General features: G+C 44.1%; 1 protein-coding gene across 1 annotated transcript in view; it reads right to left on the bottom strand.

Annotated features, from left to right (window-relative positions):
- LOC142312172 (uncharacterized) overlaps positions 1–13,296 on the bottom strand; it is a 197,891-nt gene extending 184,595 nt beyond the window's left edge. The window contains 5 exon segments of the mRNA XM_075351075.1: positions 4,682–4,779; positions 4,863–4,986; positions 5,069–5,248; positions 5,378–5,527; positions 13,173–13,296. Of these exon segments, the coding sequence (XP_075207190.1) occupies positions 4,682–4,779; positions 4,863–4,986; positions 5,069–5,248; positions 5,378–5,527; positions 13,173–13,184 (564 nt within the window). The 5' untranslated portion in view covers positions 13,185–13,296.
- Positions 13,297–15,219: the final 1,923 nt, after the last annotated feature.

Below are 15,219 nucleotides of genomic sequence, written 5' to 3'. Positions count from 1 at the left end.
ATGAGGTTTATTGTACTAACAGAAAATGTGCAATCCGCATTTTAACTAAATTTGACCGGTGCAAAAGTACGGGCACCTCAACATAAAAGTGACATTAATATTTTGTAGATCCTCCTTTTTCAAAAATAACAGCCTCTAGTCGCTTCCTGTAGCTTTTAAAGAGTTCCTGGATCCTGGATGAAGGTATATTTGACCATTTCTGTTTACACAACAATTCCAGTTCAGTTAAGTTTGATGGTCGCCGAGCATGGACAGCATGCTTCAAATCATCCCACAGATTTTCACTGATATTCAGGTCTGGGGACTGGGATGGCCATTCTAGAACATTGTAATTGTTCCTCTGCATGAATGCCTGAGTAGATTTGGAGCGGTGTTTTGGATCATTGTCTTGCAGAAATATCCATCCCCTGCGTAACTTCAACTTCGTCACTGATTCTTGCACATTATTGTCAAGAATCTGCTGATACTGAGTTGAATCCATGCGACCCTCAACTTTAACAACATTCCCGATGCCGGCATTGGCCACACAGCCCCAAAGCATGAAACCTCCACCAAATTTTACTGTGGGTAGCAAGTGCTTTTCTTGGAATGCTGTGTTTTTTTGCCTCCATGCATAACGCCTTTTTATATGACCAAACAACTCAATCTTTGTTTCATCAGTCCACAGGACCTTCTTCCAAAATGTAACTGGCTTGTCCAAATGTGCTTTTGCATACCTCAGGTGACTCTGTTTGTGGCGTGCTTGCTAAAACGGCTTCTTTTGCATCACTCTCCCATACAGCTTCTCCTTGTGCTACGCGCGCTGTATTGTTGACCGATGCACATTGACACCATCTGCAGCAAGATGAAGCTGCAGGTCTTTGGAGGTGGTCTGTGGATTGTCCTTGACTGTTCTCACCATTCTTCTTCTCTGCCTTTCTGATATTTTTCTTGGCCTGCCACTTCTGGGCTTAACAAGAACTGTACCTGTGTTCTTCCATTTCCTTACTATGTTCCTCACAGTGGAAACTGACAGTTTAAATCTCTGAGACAACTTTTTGTATCCTTCCCCTGAACAACTATGTTGAATAATCTTTGTTTTCAGATCATTTGAGAGTTGTTTTGAGGAGCCCATGATGCCGCTCTTCATAGGAGATTCAAATAGGAGAACAACTTGCAAGTGGCCACCTTAAATACCTTTTCTCATGATTAGATACACTTGCCTATGAAGTTCAAAGCTCAATGAGGTTACAAAAGCAATTTAGTGCTTTAGTAAGTCAGTAAAAAGTAGTTAGGAGTGTTCAAATCAAGAAATTGATAAAGGTGCCCATACTTTTGCACTGGTCAAATTTAGTTTAAATGCGGATTGCACATTTTCTGTTAGTACAATAAACCTCATTTCAATCCAGAAATATTACTCAGTCCATTAGTTATTAGATATATGAAACTGAAATAGCTGTTGCAAAACCCCAAATTGTTATAAAGAAAAAAGGTTAACATTAATAGGGGTGCCCAAACGTTTTCATATGATTGTAATACTAATCTGTAAGTGAAAAGAAGTAAACACAAACACCGAAACAATCCTTTAACTGACATAAAAGACAAAAAGCACCCTCTTTCACCACTTTATTAACCCCTCAAAAAACCCTGCAGGTCCGACGTAATCCACACGAGGTCCAATGACGATTCCAGCTCTGCTACTTCTGAAGTCAGTGCGTGCGATCATGGAACATGACCACCCGCTGCAGACTTCAAGCAGACTGAGCAGTGATCAGCAGTGACGTCACTCAGGTAAGTTGCGACCACAGCTGGAGGTTCAAACGGCCCTCCACCTGTGACTGCAGGTAACCTGACCTCAGGGGACATCAATGAACACAGTGACCTGAGTGACCTATGCTGATCACTTATATCAGGGTTTCCTTCTAAATCTTCAAATGGCATGACTCAGATAAAACCCTGAAAAGATCCACTCATTATAATGAAGCAGGCAAAGATACTTGGCACCACTCCTGTGCACAGAAAATTTGCATGATGTAGTTGTACATTATATGTTGGCAAGTCATCTCAAAATATAACGTACCAGTACATCATATGTTGAGAAGGGGTTAAAGCAACCCATCACAATGCTCAGAGAGTGACTGAAGACAGCCACGTATATCTGTATGACTGAAAGCCGGAATCTGCTGGGAGGAATAAAGCTAATTTCCTCCCAATAGCCTACCTTTTGGTTCATCTGCTAGTCAGCTTTAGAACTTATTGGAAAATTTTTATCATCTATTTTTTTTAATTCTAACTAGATTTTGGGAGACATATAAAAAGATCATGTGGGTGGGCTGATTACATGCTTAGCATCTGACTGCATGAGGTGAGGATGCCGCACTAACGGGGACAGGTGGGCGAGTATAATAGTTTTTTTAAGAGTACAGCGTTATGGGGGCAATGTACCAGGATGGGGGCCATGTACCAGGATGGGAGATCATAAGTAGCAGATGGAGAATAATATATACCAACATGAGGGCCATGTACCAGGTTGGGGGATCATATGTACAGTACCAGGATGGGGGCCATAAGTAGGGGCTGGAAAGAATTATAACATTTCAATTAATATTAATGGGGAAATTTAATTTGACATAAGAGCAAATTGAGTTAAGAGCTTCGTCAGAGAACAAATTTAACTTGTAAGTCAAGCTATTCCTGTAATTGTAAATTCTGCTAATGTTCTCTTCTCTACGCTGAATGAGAGAATGTTTCAATCTAGGATTATTCACAGATTACACCGTCCCAGAATTTTATGCAGAAGATCGGAAATATTAAATATTCTAAATGTCCTAAGTGTAGATCCAATTACTTCACTAGTATCTGCAAGGGACAATGTAACTAGACAACATCTAGAAATAACATTTTCTGAGTGAGTGGAGGTCGGGGAAGGGTTTAAATAGAAGGTATTTGGTTTCTCTTTCCTGTATTTCAATTTCTACTGTTTAGATTTGAGTATAAAAGAAAAAGTAAAGATTGAAAAAACATTCATACTCAGCTCTCACTGCACATGGAATGGTGATTCGTGTTAAAAGCAAGGCCCACCATACGAATCGAATTAAATCTTTCTTGACATGATTTTCTACGTTGTCAGCACATTCTACAAAGCAGTTAATTTCTCATTGTAGTTTAGAGATCTGGGCAGGAAAAGGTCTGCATCTTCTAATCCCAGGGGGCTGCGTGGATCCTTTTGAGTCTTGACAAAACTGGTCTCAGTCATGCCCAAAGTAACAGGGACAGTTTTAGGTGGAAGAGCATGTATTCGTTTAAGACAATGGAGATCACTTATGGCCGAGCTACACCACAGATAAAGCAGGCACAGCCGGTGACCAAAAGAATCTGTGACATTTAGAATTAAGTGATTACTACTCACCTGGGTAACCATATGTAGGATTCTCCTCTTTACACCACTCATCACCCCTCACATAAGTCTCTGTAGTATTAATATGGGTTAGATCTTTACCCTGAAACAAATATTGTAAAAGTCATAGACAGATGGAGAAGTCACATCCATGGGCGTACACAGGATCAAAACTAGGTTCGGGGGCAATCCATGGTCGCCCAGGTTGTAAAATATTGGAACGGAAAAGGTGAATGAAACGGAAATTTTATGAGAATCAAATGTAATTATAGCAGTGCTTTATTAGTTATTGCAATTATTTGCTTGCAAATAAATTTAGATTTTTATTCTGATTACATGTCTTGTACTAATATAATTTTTCTTGGGTTTGAAGAAAACTTGTTCAAAACTTTTGTTTCAATCCAGTCCCGATTTTCCTTGAAGAATTTCCGATGGACGCTCATCAAGCACAACCCAGTCAGTCTGTCCTCTCCCATTGTATTTCTGAGCCAGGTCTTTACCCTTCGAAGGGTACTAAAAGATCGTTCAACAGTAGCTGTCTTTCATATACGTCTCATATACAGACTCCCATGTCATAGGGCTCCCATATCATATACAGCCCCTCCATAGAGCTCACATGATAGGAGCCATATGGGGGGCTGTATCTCATATAAGGCCCTCCATAGGGATCCCATATTCAGCCCCCCAATCATATACAACAGCTCACCAGACCCCCAGACTGTCTCATTTAATATTTACATTTTTTTTACTTGTGGCAGCAGCTCAGCCTCCCAGCAGTCTCCCCAGCTTGTGACTGTGCCGGCTGCTCTGCACTGCAGGACTCGACACAACGGGGCACAGAGTTATGATGTCAATGTCATCACTCCAGTCCAGTCCCTGCTGTGATGATTTGCAGTGCAGAGCAGCCAGCAGGCACTAAGAACGGGATTTTACAGCTCCTACTAGGAGCGGCTGCGGGAGCAGCGTTCAGCCTGCCCTGCGGTACTGGTGGGTGGCTGGTGCCGATGCACCATGCCGCCCTGTCCTCTCCTTACCACCCGCGCGGCCTGACACATCCGCTACCTGACAGAGACAGGTCATAATAGGTGCATGCCCCTGCTTCTAGGAGGAGGCAGATCCCCCCCGCCCCTCGCTGGGTACGCCCATGGTCACATCTATGATCAGCTCTAATCCTGCCATCTCCACTGTTCTCATTACACAAGTATAAATCATATAATACTGGTGGATAAAACAAGACTAAGTACAAGACCTTCACAGCCATCTACACATCATAGGGAGATTTCATGACACCTTCTCTCCATCTACCTGATGATCCTGAGGAACATCGGGATCTTCTTGTTTACAGTCCTGTGGAAGAAGAGGATGGGGACATCTCTTTGGTGTTGTCCTCTCACTGGATAGAACTGGAGGAAACACATACAGGGACTGAATTCATTCCTTATATACAGATAATTATCGGTAGTGTGTATTTAGCCCCATCTAATACCTGGTGATGTGAGGGACTGGGGAAACTCCATCATGACATTCTTGTACATATCTTTGTGTCCTTCTAAATACTTCCACTCCTCCATGGAGAAATAGACGGCAACATCCTGACACCTTATAGGAACCTGACACATACAATGATACTGTCATCCCCCGATCCCTTCTTAGCATTACTGTATAATGTCCCAGCATTCCCAGCAGTGTCACCTCTCCAGTCAGCAGCTCAATCATCTTGTAGGTGAGTTCTAGGATCTTCTGGTCATTGATGTCCTCATGTATCAGGGGGTGAGGTGGAGGCCCCGTGATTGGGCTCAGGGATCTTCCCCATCCCTCAGACACAGGGTCCTGACAGTGCTCACTAGAGGTCTTCTTCACTACTGTGTAATCCTGGTTATGGAGAGACACAGTAATAAATCTCACTACAGACATTTCCAGAGTCCTCACCTCTCCAGTTCTGTCCATCTGTTACTCCCATAGATAAGAATGATGTGGTGTGAAATCATCAGAATCTCTCACCTCTCCAGTAAGCCGGAAGAGGATCTCTAGGGTGAGGTGTAATATCCTCTCCGCCATCTTGTCCCTGTCCCTATCCATCCTTGACGGGTCAATCAGGAGAATTCTCTTATATAGAAGATCTACATTGAGAAGATTCGATATTGTAGGGACCTGAATGGGGAGAAGATGACGATGTAAAATGATATAGAACCTCAGAATTTGACAATTACTGCAGATAAAATGTGTAGATGTTGGATGGATCATATAAATACTGGCTACTCGCTGCACTCGTGACTCAGATGTGATAGTAAAGGGGACTTTGCTTCTCACTCCTCCACTCAACTACGGTACTTCAAATGGCTGCAATGAGGTAAGTGCCCTCACAGCCAGTTTACACAAAAAAAAAGTTTAAATAAGATTGTAAAGAAAATAATTATCAATTTTAGTAAAAACAAAAAGAACATTCTTGATGAAAACATAGAGAAGACATCTTCCATGTATGTGAGGTAAGAAAGCATCTATTATTTTATCTGAGGAAAAAGAGGAACATACAGCTGCCTCCATTTCATGTTACAGGACAAATATATCTTTGTACCTCATTATCCAGTAGATAGAAAAATAATCAATATCCAGAGTCCTCAGTAGTTGATGCCTTAAGGCTATGTGCGCACTAGAAATGTGAAGTTTCTCAAGAAAATTTCTTGAGAAACTTCTGGGAATGAAAGATTTCCGGACCTCCGGAAAAAATCCGCACCAAATCCGCATGCGGATTTGCCCCGGATTAACCGCGGAATAGCCGCGATTTTGCCGCGATTTTCCCGCGGGTGGTTCCCTGCGGATTTTGCAGTCTGTACTGCCAAAATCCGCAGGGTACCTGCGGAAATAATGGACATGCTCATTTTCTCAAGAAATTTTCTCGAGAAATTCTTCTCAAGGAAATTTCTTGAGAAAAATCCGCACAGTGCGCACAGTGTGAGGAAAGAGTTAACCTTTTTCACTGACTTAGAAAATAATAGAAATTCATTCTCCCTGGCAAGACCAAACCTGACTTATTTGCGTAATAAACTGTGAGACCAACCTCAAGGACGCAGAATGTTTTGACTTGTTATGGGAGTATAAGTCATTATATTAATTTCTCTTGCTGGGAATATGCAATCCACGCCTTAATGAATGTAGATTAATGAATATGTATGTTGCATAGTTACGCCCTAATCAACTTTGTATAACTTTGTAATGTAAACAATACCAATACACTTTCTATCCGGAGCCGCACATCTCCAGTCTTATGTGTATAACGGCGTTCGCTTGTTTTCATTGAGACGGAGTAGCAGAGGGGGGGGTCACCGGTACCCTCTCTGCATTCGGACATCGCTGGCAACAGCTGTGACTGTTAGGTCAACCTAACATTATCTTTATCTGGCGCCCGAACAGGGACCCGTGTTTGTAATCCCAGGATGCAGTGAACTGTCTTGCCAAGCCGAGGAGGAGGTGACCAGACGTGGGGACCAGAAACACCTGGCCAGGTAAGAGTTGAACCTTATTCTTCTCTTTATGCTCCCCACATCTGATCTCCCCTCTCCTCAACGCGCAAGAGGTACACTGTGAGTAGATACTGGGTTATTGGCGGGTTTCTATTGAACTCTGAGAGAGCCTTGCCAGCTGATGTTTTCTGTGCCTTGTTTGGTTGTTTGTTTGTTTCTCTGTGTTTCTCTGCCTCTCCGTGTGTCGCGTGTCTGCTCTCCTGCGCTTTGCTTCTGTGCTGTTGTCTTTGTTGGTAGTCATAGATCCCATACATCAGTGAGTGTTGAAAGGGAATAGTGTACCTGCTCTGTCCAATGGATGTGATATTCACTGCCCTAGTGTTAGTGGGAATAGCCCTGTTTGCCATTGCCATCGGATATAGAGTGTACCTTTGGTACAAGAAGGGTAACCTAGCACCATTCAACATACTCAGCCCCCTCTGAAGTTAGGACACCACCTTTCAGTAGGAATACAAAAGGAGTTAGTCTCTGAGTATCTCCAGGAAAGGTGGTTCTAGACCTTACCTTAGGTAGGAATACAAAAGGAGTTAGTCTCTGAGTATCTCCAGGATAGGTAGGTTTAGTCCAAAGGACGTTCAAGGGTCTAAAAGCTGAAGAAGATAGACGAAAAATGGGGCAAGGAATATCAAAAGACAGAAGAGCTGGACGCACCCTGCAACATCTCATTACGTGTTATCATGGCAAAAAAACAGCCAGTCAGTCCAAGGAAGTTTTTAAGACATTTGGATTGAAGGGGAAGGATCAATTGGACCCCAACAAATGGGACACAATAAGAGCTACTAGAGCAGGAGTAATAGCAGATAAATCATGGACTAAACTAGTCAGAACTCTTTCTGACATGGCAAAAACAGCCTCCTCCGTACCTGTCAGCTACTTCTGGAACAGCTCCAAAAATAGCAGGATCCCCGGGATGGACCTGCACAAACTGTAGCCAACAAAATCCGGACAGGAGTGAAACATGCTTAGCCTGTGGAGCCCCACAGCACAAGCTACAAGCCACAGCACCAGTGCCTCTTTATCCCGTAGTGGAAAGGAGAGTCCTGATAAGACCACCTGTTAATCCACAAAACCCAGATGCTCCCAGAGATGCAGTTCCTCGTACGTATGATGACTACGTACCCTGGACTCCAGCCGAGCAGATGGCTTTCCTGCAAAATGCTCCAGACCCGACTAGAAACCCAGTCAGTTTTTCACGTTACCTGAACCAAATACAGGTTTCCTACAGAGGCACTTGGTTGGACATGGAAGGTTTGTGTAGAGTTAAAATGTCTCCCGAACTGTATGCCAAACTCACTGCCCACCTGACAGGACATGTTCCGGACGATACCCGTAATGTGGAATCGGGCCAAGATTTCATGATAAGACTCAATCTCTTCTGCGCCCAGGAGCAAAGAACTAAGGGCACAATGGGACAGTGCATCAAGGTCCTGTGGAGAATGTCAGCTCATTTTACTACAGATTGATGCAGTCATTCGCAGATGAAGGGCTGGACATACAAGCAGCCGCAATACGTCGCCTGATGGTAAGATCCTTCATGGATGGAATACATGCACCTCTGGCAGAAAGATTGAAAGCGTGCTGCCCAGAATGGAGAAACATGGAAGACATAGATCTTCTAGTCAACAAAGCAAGTGGCTTAGAAACCGACGCAAAGGATAAAAGGAGCAACAAGAAAGTTGTCATAGCAGCAGTGGATGGTCAGCCAGAAGGTACAAGAAGGAAGGCACCGACCTGCTACTATTGTAGGAGTCAGAGGACATGTGATCAGAGACTGTAGAAAGAAGAAGAGGGACACTCAAAACCAACCCGAGAGTCAGGAGGAGAAGACTGCCTGACTTGCGGTAGCACGGGATAGGGATGCCAGAGGTCCATTTATACACGTCCCCCTTCACATTGGCAGCAAGGAAATAAGAGCTTTGGTGGACTCAGGAGCCTCACACTCCTGAACCCCAGGAACCTAGTGCCTGAAGGATCCATCTCATCTGAAGCTACTGTAGCATCCGGATTTGATGGACAAGCCCAGATAATCCCAATAACACATCCACTGAAGGTGAAACTGGGACCACACATGTTCGTGTCTAAATTCTTAGTGTCCCCCCTGGGTGGAGATGCCCTAGTGGGAGAAGATCTACTATCAAGACTACAAGCTCAGATTGTCTACAATGAAGATGGATCTGCTATCCTGCAAATTCCAGAAGATATCCCAGAAGAAGTCCTGTGCACCCTCCAGATGATAGAAGATCAACCAGAATCTGATGTTACACGTGAAGTAAACACGGATCCAATACTTCTACAAGTTCCTGCAACACTCTGGTCCACATCAAAAACTGACCTCGGCACACTACCCGTGCCCACAGTAAAAGTTTCAGTCAAGCCTGGAATTACGCCACCGCAGCTGAGACAATCCCCCCTCCCGCTACCTCTCGCAGTACATCTACCAGTACGTGGATTATTTACTACTGTGCTGCCCTAGTGAAGAGGAATATAAAACGGCTTCAATAAGCCTTCTTACCTTTATGGCAGAAGTAGGATGCAAAGCAAGCAGAGATAAATGCAGACGGTGGATTCCCAATGCGTCACTACTCATGCAACCGCTGTATGATTGCACAAAGAATGTTCCTTTTTCCCTTACAGAAGAAGCTCGACAAAACTTTCAAAAGCTCAAGGAACTAGTGATTGATGCACCTGCTCTGGCACTACCAAACTATGATCTCACCTTTAATCTGTTTGTAGCAGAGCTTCAAGGATTTGCCGTAGGAGTACTCACCCAGAAGACGGACAAACATCACATAATCGGGTACTACTCCTCTCAACTTGACAACGTCACAAAAGCAGCACCAACCTGTGTCCGTGCTGTTATAGCAGTTTCAAACATACTGCAGAAAGCATCTGAAATCTCACTCGATTTCCCGACTACCATCCTTACTAGCCATGACATTTATGCTGTTCTCAATCAAGTGCAGTTGAAACACCTCTCCATGGCAAGACAAGTCAGACTCCAGTGCACGCTGTTGCTACCCCCAAACATCTCATTTGCTCGAATTACAAGTCTAAACCTTGCTGATCTGCTGATCTTTACAAGTTTAGAAGGGGGGACAGAAGAGAGGACAGAAGAGAGTGACAAACGTACCAGCGCACCATTTGATCATGATTGTCAGGAACTCATTGAACATGAGGCAAAGCCCCTGCACAATATACAGGCAACACCGCTTACAAATCCAGACTTTGAACTTTTTGTGGATGGAAGCAGATATGCCGATGACACAGGCAAGTTCCACACCGGATTTGCAGTAGTGACTCTATATGCAGTCTTAGCCAAACAACCGCTACCTCCACGCATATCTGCTCAAGAAGCAGAACTTCTTGCTCTTATCTGGGCAATTGAGTTTCTGGAAGAACGAACAGCGAACATCTACACGGACTCAGCCTATGCACACGTCATTGTGCACGATTTTGGCACTATCTGGCAGACTAGAGGATTCCTCACAGCAGCAGGAAATCCCATCAGGCATGGAGCCTCAGTGAAGAAACTAATGGAAGTAGCCTTGATACCAAAACAGCTAGCAATCATAAAGGTTGCTGCCCACACCAAGGCTCAAACACCCGAGGCAAGGGGAAATCGCTTGGCCGATCAAACAGCAAAACAAGCCGCCTTACTCCCTTTGAAGGAGACGGAAACAGTGTCAACGACGGAGGAAGAAATGCAGAACTTCTTTGAGACACAAGAAAACGCCTCTGAGGAAGAAAAGGCCGGATGGCGGGCCAAGGGGGCAGAAAAGGTGGAGGGGATTTGGCGCCTAAACGGACTTCCCGTCCTGCCACGCAGTTGGCTCCCTGCCATTTTCCAAGTACTCCACTACCCCACACACGGTAGCACAAACTCAATCATGAACCAGATGCAACCATATTGGGTAGCCCCAGGCTTCAGACAATACGCCTCCCAGAGAATAAAAGCTTGTCACATCTGTCAACAACACAATCCAGGCGAATTAACAAAAACCCCGCAAAGACACATGCCAAAGACGTTTGCCCCATTTCAAAGAGTACAAATAGACTATATACAGTTGCCAAAACATGGCATCTACGAGTTTGTACTTGTCTGTGTAGACCTCTTCTCAGGATGGCCAGAGGCCTATCCTGTAAGCTCAGCCACGGCCCGAATTACAGCAAAAAAATTGGCCTGTGAGCTGGTGCCTCGGTTTGGACTCCCTGAAGTCATAGAGTCAGACCGAGGTACTCATTTCACTGGACAAGTTTTCCAGAACACCTGTGCCCTGTTAGGCATTCAGTCAGCCTTACACACGCCTTACCACCCACAGTCATCAGGGAAAGTGGAAAGGTTAAATGGAACTCTAAAGCTCAAACTAGCCAAGGCAGTGGAGGAGACTGGTAGACCATGGACAGAATGTCTCCCCATAGCTCTTTACTCTATAAGGACTACCCCGCAGGGAAAGCACAGGCTCTCACCCTTTGAAATACTCTTTGGTAGTGCACCCAGATTAGGATGCTACTTCCCACAGGAGTTACACCTGCAATGTGATAGCCTAACGTCTTATGTTGTTTCCCTGCAGAAGAGACTAACTGAAACCCACCAAAGGGTCTACTCTTCTCTACCTGATCCTGATGCCATTCCAGGAACCCACTCTCTAAAGCCTGGTGACCGAGTCTACCTAAAGAAGCACGTGAAAAAGACCCTTGAGCCACGATTCGAAGGGCCTTTGACTGTCCAACTGACCACTCCAACCTCCGTCAAACTTGAGGGGAGATCGACATGGGTCCATGCCAGCCACTGCAAGAAGGCCTAATACTGCTGATAAGTATTTCTATGTGTACTCCCTTTTTGGGGCCTTCTACACCACGGCAGAATTCATTTGAGACCCATCATGAAGTGTTAGCTGAAAAACTTGAGATCACAGACTGCTGGATATGTACACACGCACCTGTGACAGCCTCTTCCATGTCATACTTAGCCATACTAGCCCCAATAAACGAAGTGTTTCAATGGGGAGGCTGTTACAATAGACAATGACACCAAGTGTTACTCTGTTTACTAGTTGCTTATGTAGTGTTCAAGTTGCTAATGGCTTTGTTTTCCCGCTGCTTGAAGCAATGTAGATACAATGATTATTCAGCACCCGTATGAAATAATTAATATGCCTTTTTTCTCTTCTCTACTCTTTCCTCTAGAAATCACCTTGGCGTATCATGATGAGACTCCTATCGAGAGGCATGCAGGCAGTCCTGGGTGACGGATGTGAGACGACACTCCCTGAGCAAACCCGCGGCTCAGAAAGTATCTGGAGGCTAGCCTGCTCTCTCTATAGTCCACAGCTTCTCGATGGCCCCCTGTCCATCAATCATGCCAATAGGGGGGATTGTGAGGAAAGAGTTAACCTTTTTCACTGACTTACAAAATAATAGAAATTCATTTTCTCTGCCAAGACCAAACCAGACTTATTTTCGTTATAAACTGTGAGACCAACCTCAAGGATGCAGAATGTTTTGACTTAGAGACGACTGAAAAACATCTTGTTATGGGAGTATAAGTCATTATATTAATTTCTCTTGCTGGGAATATGCAATCCACGCCTTAATGAATGTAGATTAATGAATATGTATGTTGCATAGTTACGCCCTAATCAACTTTGTATAACTTTGTAATGTAAACAATACCAATACACTTTCTATTCGGAGCCGCACATCTCCAGTCTTATGTGTATAACGGCGTTCGCTTGTTTTCATTGAGACGGAGTAGCAGAGGGGGGTCACCGGTACCCTCTCTGCATTCGGACATCGTTGGCAACAGCTGTGACTGTTAGGTCAACCTAACAACAGCTATTTTTTTTTTTCATAGAATTTGCTGGGAAATGTCTGCACAAAGATTGCAGACATTTCTCAAGAAATTTCCGCGGCAAATCCGCGGGTAAATCCGTGGGTAAAAAGGTCTAGTGCGCACAGAGCCTTAATGTCTGACTGAAAAGCCGGGAACAAATATAATATAAAGTGATGGAGAGACTGGAGGAGTTGGAAAGTGGCTAATAGTTACTTACTGTGGGAACATTATACTGTGTGGATCAAGAAGGTGGCGCTGTACTATGAGAGCAATAGGCTTTCCTCACTTCCCGTCTTTTGTAATTGGGTCACATTTATGTATTCAAAGGAAAAGTACAAAAACGTTCTGATTCTTAGAAAGCGGCAACACACAAACATAGAAATGTCTCGGTGCTCAAGGGGTTGATGCCCCCTGCGCCCAGTCATAGAGTACCTCCACATACCTCCACCTGCATGGTTGAGCCTAGAATGTACGGGCTCCTTCCAGGTTAGTGGGCGTGACCGGCTTGGTTGGTGGGCGTGGCAATGTTTCCTCCCGTCCACTATAATCATGCAGGCTCCGCCCCCTGCCCCCCATCTGGAGCTCTCACCCCCAGACCCCGCTTCTATTATATTCAACTCTATACCCACGTGGACTTAGAAAAAGAATGTTTATTCTGTTTGGAAACGTCGGACTGCATTTTGAACACGCCCCCATCATGTGATAGGGGCATGTTGAAATGACGAGTCATACCTAGAAGGAGCCCATACACTCTAGCATCTACCCTAGATTATATAGCTGCTCTGTGCTTCCAGGACCTGTGATGATGTCACATGGAGGGGAGGAGTCAGGGGTCACATGATCAGCTCCTCAGTGTATGCAGGACTCTGCTGTGCTGGGTGTCATGGGGCTGGGTGAGGGGAAGGTTATGTGTGGGGTCAGGAGGGGTTTACAGTGTGGATGGAGCAGAGCTGCGTTTGCGGAGCTATGTGTGTGTGACTTTTACAAACTGGAGCCATTTGTATGCAACTTGTATGGAGCGGAGGCACATGTACAACATGTACAGAGTAGAGCTGTTTATGTACGACATGTACGGAATGAAGCCGTGTGCAGAGCACACATGTGTGTGAGTAGTAGGTGTGTGGTGCTCGGCCATGTGTGTGGAGGAGATACAAGTGCATCTCAATAAATTAGAATATCATCAAAAAGTTCATTTATTTCAGTAATTCAATATAAAAAGTGAAACCCATACATTATATAGAGTCATTACACACAGTGATCTATTTGAAGTGTTTATTTCTGTTAATGTTGATGATTATGGCTTACAGCGAAAATTTCTATTACCTTAAAAAACCATAATTTTTATTTAACATATATGCCACAAACAGAATACATACGTACATAGAATAAAAAATTATTAAATTAATGTGAGGAAGAAAGGTGGGAAAATTATAATATCCTTCTCTCACCCTTCCTCACATACGGAGGTCGGCGTCCTAATAGATCATGACGCCTCCGTTCCTCGTCGACTGACGTCCTATGCTGACCCTTCACTTGCTCTCAGATATATCCCGTGAAACTAAATATCAGTGGGTAAGGTGCAACACCAAAGATAAAGCCCACAAAAGTTGTATGTACATATAGGATATGAAAAGAAAAAAGGAGGGAGCTATGTCCGTCACTAAACATCCGTCAAAAGACTATCAAGGATGGGTCAGACTAAGTCCTTAAGTCGACATTCAATAGGGTTCAAATATTGACTTTAAGCTGTATTTTTTGTCCAGGATTCAACCTACGCGTTTCGCCCCTTAGCAAAAAGGGGCTCATCAGGGGTATATCAGCATGGATCCTTGAAACTCACAGCTTCAAACCATTTCCATAAAAAAGCACCGGAACCAATGAAAAATCTGGTACGTCCTCCAGAATCAATATGACACCACTTGATGCACCTGATAAATTGCTGCTCAACATAGAATCTGAGATTAGATCGGGTTCAGGCTAAATTGCCACAACAAATAAAGTCCATGCCTCCAGCACTTACTTATGCGGAGTGTGCAACCCAAGAATTCAGATCCTTAACAGACAGAGTCCTTAGATAGATTTTAGATCCTCTGAAACACATCAAAAGGGTATTCCCCGGGTAGCGATATGTACTCCATCCGGGCACTCGTTCAACGACGTACCAGATTTTTCATTGGTTCCGGTGCTTTTTTATGGAAATGGTTTGAAGCTGTGAGTTTCAAGGATCCATGCTGATATACCCCTGATGAGCCCCTTTTTGCTAACTAAGGGGCGAAACGCGTAGGGTGAATCCTGGACAAAAAATACAGCTTAAAGTCAATATTTGAACCCTATTGAATGTCGACTTAAGGACTTAGTCTGACCCATCCTTGATAGTCTTTTGACGGATGTTTAGTGACGGACATAGCTCCCTCCTTTTTTCTTTTCATATCCTATATGTACATACAACGTTTGTTGGCTTTATCTTTGGTGTTGCACCTTACCCACTG

This window comes from Anomaloglossus baeobatrachus, chromosome 5 (assembly GCF_048569485.1).
Source record: "Anomaloglossus baeobatrachus isolate aAnoBae1 chromosome 5, aAnoBae1.hap1, whole genome shotgun sequence".
Taxonomy (NCBI): Eukaryota; Metazoa; Chordata; class Amphibia; order Anura; family Aromobatidae; genus Anomaloglossus; species Anomaloglossus baeobatrachus.
This window is presented reverse-complemented; position numbering and strand designations above follow the sequence as displayed.